Consider the following 5,011-nt stretch of genomic DNA (forward strand, 5'->3'; position numbering starts at 1 on the left):
CCGGTCACGGACCGACTTGGTCAATTCGTACAGGACCTCCACCAACCGGTTTGTCAACGCTCCTCGGTCCACTCGAGCAAAGACAGCAGCAGATGCAAGGTGTATTCGCAAACGCCGGCGTTCTTTATCCCCCTCCTGCTCCATCCGTGTCAGGGTTTCGACATCCGCCTCCTCGTCTCGACCTCGGGCCAAACTCGTCCGCGCCGGTCTGTTACCGCAAAACCCAGACACGAGCTTGACATCAGCCATGCCTGTGGCAAGCTCACCTGGGTCTTTCTCCTCCATGTCGAGAGCCACGTTCCTTATTATCAGTCCCTTGCCCTCCATAACCCCCCCCTGTTCCTCTCCTTCTTGCGCCCCTCGGAACAAGGAAGAGGACGACGAAAATGAGAGATGGTGCCGTCGGCCCGCGAGGCTTCCACTTCTCGCAACCCCAACCTCCCCGACACCATTCAAATACCTTATCGGCGGCATGAAGGACCCAATCCTCTCGATCAGAGCCGAGAGCGCACTTTTGTCAAGAGAAGGATTCTTGCTTTGAGACGCAATGTCCCAACCGGCCAGCACCTCGACCAGATAGGCCAGCCCCCCCATTTTCACAAACGCCAACTCCCAACGCAAAGCCGCGTGATGCTCTCTAGTGGAGGCGTGAGAATCAGATGCGGGGGCCAGAATTTTATCTTTTATAAGTCGTAGGTTGTATAGGAAGCGCATTGGGGACCGTCCGTGGAGAAGGCCGTCCCAAGTGGTAATGTTGCGACAACTACTGTCCCTGTTGCTCGAATGCCGGCTAATACGTCCTTCCACTTCTATCTTTACAGTGTCCTTTGATGACAAGTCCGGTTGATCGACTGGCAAAGCCCCCCCGAGGCACCGGATGGTCTCCTCTATAAAAGGGATGTCAGGCACCATTTCGAGCAGAGCCCAAGCATCTTCTACCAATCGAGGCTCTGGTGCTACCAGCGCAAAGACCCTCTCGAAAAATGCGCGATCTTGGCAAAGATCCAACAATGGGGCAGATTCGTCTTCCCCCTCCAGTAAACTAACGCCAGGCCGGGTTTTCGGGTTCACATGAATCGTGTCTGCCATTGGCTTTGGCAGCAGCACCGCGTGAAATCGCCGCGGCAAATTACTCTTCCCACTGCTCAACAAAAGGTCGTCGTGCTGGTCGCTATACATGACTTGGTTGGCTGTCGATGTCAACCGCACTTGAGAGACCCGGTGCTTCATGTCGGCTGCGACTCGCGCCCGCAGTGCTCCGATTGAAACAATGTCCCGGAACAAGTACCGCAGCTGCTGGCTATACGCCCCATGCCTACCACCACGAACCCCGTTTAGACCCTCCTCCAATTGTCGCACGTCAACCTGGACCGCGACTTGACCTGGACCGGGGTTCAACGCGGAGGCAGCGCTTGCTTCGCGGACTCTCGGCGTCTGCAGCTCCTCCAGGAAAAGACGGAGTAGGGCTAGCGCCCGACGGACCATGACTGGCCTTATCGGTGTCTGGGCAATTTCAGTTCCTGTGTCTCCTCCTTCCCGGTCGTCGGTCGACTCGTGCATTATTACCTCTTTGCAATGTCTCACCAGATCCGCCCAAACACTGGCGCGCTTCAAAATTTGAGAATTGCGAGACTGCAGCCGCGAATGCAAATTAATCAGGAACACACAAGCAGAATTTACCACTACTTTACACGACGCCCGCCAGTACACACGCCATATGGCCTCTAATCCCTCCAAACCGTCGTAATCAGTCACTGAAAATTCTGTGGCGCTTAGAGGTAAGGCCAAGCACTGCTCCGTTCCATTGACAAGCCGGAAGTAGCGTTCCAAACATTGATAACCCGCAACGCCATACTCTCCTGCCCGACCTTCGGTCAAGCATCCCCGAAAGAGATCGTGCACGGTGGCGGGATCCAGGCAAGAGCTCACGTAAGATGAAGAAAGCTGCAATTGAGGTTGCTGTGATGAGGGTAAGGGCCCCCCATACCGCAATGTCGAGGATGTGGTAAATGGAGACTCGTCCGGCATGAGCGTGAGCAGCCATCGGAAAAAGAGAGTCCTCTCTGCCCGACAAAGGGGTTGTAGAACCAGCATCTCCCAGAGCGGCCACAAATGAGACTGATATTCGAGCTGCTGCTCTTTCTCGCTGTTCTCGGAAACATAGCGCATGAAGTCCAGGCGGGTCGATACCTCCTCTTTGTACGAAAGGTGACTCCCACCGTCTCCCGTCATCGTGGCGCCCATCAACAAGCCGTCCTCTTCCTCCTGCTCTTCGTTGTACTCTCCCTCCTCAGTACTCGCGCTACTGCTCCAACTAAGCTGCTGTCGCACGCCTTGCATGTGCCAGTCTCCTTCCTCTACCATTGCCTCTTCTTTCTTTTTATCTCCATCTTGCTGCAACAGCCCCTTTGCTATCGCCGCTCTCCGTGCCTTGTCCCGATAGTTTTTCAGACCCTCTAATATAGTACATAAAATTCCACCATCTCCGGCACAGCCACTCAGGAAGTTCAAGAGCGTTGCCCTAACTACTTTCGCTTGCGGCCTGACATGCGAGTGCTGATGATGGTAGGGCTCGATCACAGGTTGTTTTTCTGAGAGATGGTAAAGGAGATAGAGCACGCCAGCTACACGGCGACCTCGCTCAAGGGCCAGGACAGACCGCTTCATATAGCGGGCGAGAACATCTTTGTTCCCTTGTTTGATAAGGAGGGAGATGATCGCTTGCACGCAGACTTCGACCGCCTCCCTTTTTAGAAACATTCCCATCGCTGACGTGGTGCCAGGCACCGTAATGGATGATGAGAGAGAGGACGTGGACGACACAGAGGGCAATCCGACGGGCGGCTCGGTGGGAATGCTCGATGCACCGGCTGCGTCATTCTCGCCCGAAGGCCCTACTACGGCATTCCATAACAAATTCAGTCCCAAGGGGTCAGCGAGAGCATCCTCACCCTCGACGCCTTTACCCCTCTCTTCTATTCCTGCTCCCTCACCCTCGTCCTCGTCGTCCTCGTCCTCCTCGCCGTGTTTGCCACTTCCCGGCCTAAGCCCGCGCTCCCGGGGTAGGGAGTGCTCCAAGGTGATGGCGGCCTCGGCCACGGCATGAATGAGCTCGATGTGCTGTGTCTCGTATGGCTGCGGTAAGTCGCTTTTCAGCCGAGCATGCATGGCCAAAAGCAAAGACCGATTATTTCTCTGCGCGAGCTTCTCCGCCACAACCCCAATGAGCCGGTAGACGGTGCGGACTTGGGCGTCAGGGTGCAGCGGTGACGCTGCCCACCAGAGGGCGTCCAAGTGGTCCGTGTTCAACAGCCCGTTGTCGGCGAGTACAGTAAGGAGGAACTCTACTCGCCGGACAAGCTCAAAGTGAGTGTCGTCCAGGCCCGGGTGCGTCCCCAAGGCCTCCGGGAGCCCTAGAACAATCTCCAGGACCCGTTCGCGCACCACCCAGCCCAAAAAAAAGTCCAGCCTGAGCCATTTGGTCACATTTTGATTACCGCTTGTATTGCCGTCGGCATTTCCGTACCACTGTCCTCCCCCCAATGCTGCCCCCCCGGTAGCTCTCTTGCTCTCTTTTCTGAGAGCCATTTCCGCCAGCTCGTTGATTAAATGCAGGCCGCGAATGCGAAAATTCAGGTAGGGGCACGTCAATAAGCGCCAGGCATGCCATAAAAGCGTCATTTCCTGAATTTCTTGTAATTGAGGCCCTTCTTTGTACCATACACTTAGTAAACGAAAGGCCTCCCGGTCCACGCCGTCCAACACGTCTTGCGCCGCGCTTCCCCTGTTCAGAACGCCCAGTTCATCGTTTGTTATATGTGTCAGTCTACCCAGGGCATGTCGTCGAACCCCTTCTATGATATTGTCTCCAAACGAACGATTCGCCTCTCGCGAGGAGTAGAAAGGGAAAGCTCGCTGCAGGTGCCCCAGATAGACCGTCACCTCCGCCAGCGGGGCCTCGCGGATGCGAGCCATCATGGCGTCGAAGCCTCCTGTGGCCGCCCAGTGATTCAGGAGAAGGATGAGGAACGCGGAGACCTCTCCGGCGCGGTGATATTGCGGGTGGTGTCGGCCTGTGCTGGCATTGGTGCGAGAAGGCCCGGGCCCTAAGCTGTGTGCAAGCGCGGAGGCAGAGCTTGTCGCGCTCAAGTAAGGGCAACTTGCAGGTTTTAAGATCAGATCGCGCGCTGGCCCGAACCCGTAGGTCTCAAAGAAATATGAGCAGGCTGGATCGGCGTGGAAGACCATGGAAAGGGCCCTTAGGAGGGGCAGCGGGCAGGGAGCCTCGCCCAGGCGGGAGAGCACCCTGGCGAGTAGGGCGTAGGCGACCTTCAGACCCTCCAGCATGCCGAGCAAGGTTGCGTCGTCCTCTTCCGCCGGATATGAGGACGCGAGACATACCTCCATAAACGCCGGAAGCGCCTGCCGACAAAAGTCATCCGGCTCCCCGGGCCCGCCGGCCTCCTGCCCTTCCACTTCCTCGAGGCGCGCCTGCATCCGCGCCACCATATCTGCCAGCTCCCCTGTCGTCCAGGCCCAGAGAGCGCCCTGCGGCCTGACGGACATCGCTCCTTGAGCATTTTCACCCGTTTCGCCTTCCACCGCCACGCCGGTGTGCGTACCCGCCATCGCCAGCCGCGAGGAGACCAAGGGCAGCTCTTCGTCCCAGTCCAGGTCCCGGGGCCGTACTGACACCAGCTCCTCCGTCACCAGCCGCACCTGGGCCACGCACCACTTACCAGTGCTGTCCTTCAGATCCACCATGTCCCCGACCCTCACGCCCTGTGTAGGGGGCCATCCACCCGCTGCTTCCCCCCCGCCGAAGCTGCGGGCGCGCCGGTAGCACAGGAAAAGCGGACGCTCGCTCCTACACAGGGGCTTGTCCAAGCGAACAAACCCTTCTCCCGGGTTTTCATCTTGTCCCACGATCACCACATCCACCAACGGCCCGTCCTCTTCTGCGTGCGCATCCTCCTCGGACCCCCCCTCCCCGCGGTCGGCTATCCCCCCG

The 5,011-nt window shown here is 57.8% G+C and overlaps 2 protein-coding genes across 2 annotated transcripts; both read right to left on the bottom strand.

Annotated features, from left to right (window-relative positions):
• On the bottom strand, positions 1 to 2,647 carry NGA_2003720 (ubiquitinspecific protease; the record flags this gene model as incomplete). Its single annotated transcript, XM_005854339.1, has 1 exon — positions 1 to 2,647. A coding segment is annotated over one exon (2,647 nt), but the record flags the coding sequence as incomplete, so codon positions are not given.
• Positions 2,648 to 4,225: 1,578 nt separating this feature from the next.
• Positions 4,226 to 4,819, bottom strand: NGA_2060320 (uncharacterized protein; the record flags this gene model as incomplete). Its single annotated transcript, XM_005854341.1, has 1 exon — positions 4,226 to 4,819. A coding segment is annotated over one exon (594 nt), but the record flags the coding sequence as incomplete, so codon positions are not given.
• Between the last annotated feature and the right edge of the window lie 192 nt (positions 4,820 to 5,011).

The sequence above is a fragment of the Nannochloropsis gaditana genome (genome assembly GCF_000240725.1).
Source record: "Nannochloropsis gaditana CCMP526 unplaced genomic scaffold scaffold536, whole genome shotgun sequence".
NCBI classification, from domain to species: Eukaryota; class Eustigmatophyceae; order Eustigmatales; family Monodopsidaceae; genus Microchloropsis; species Microchloropsis gaditana.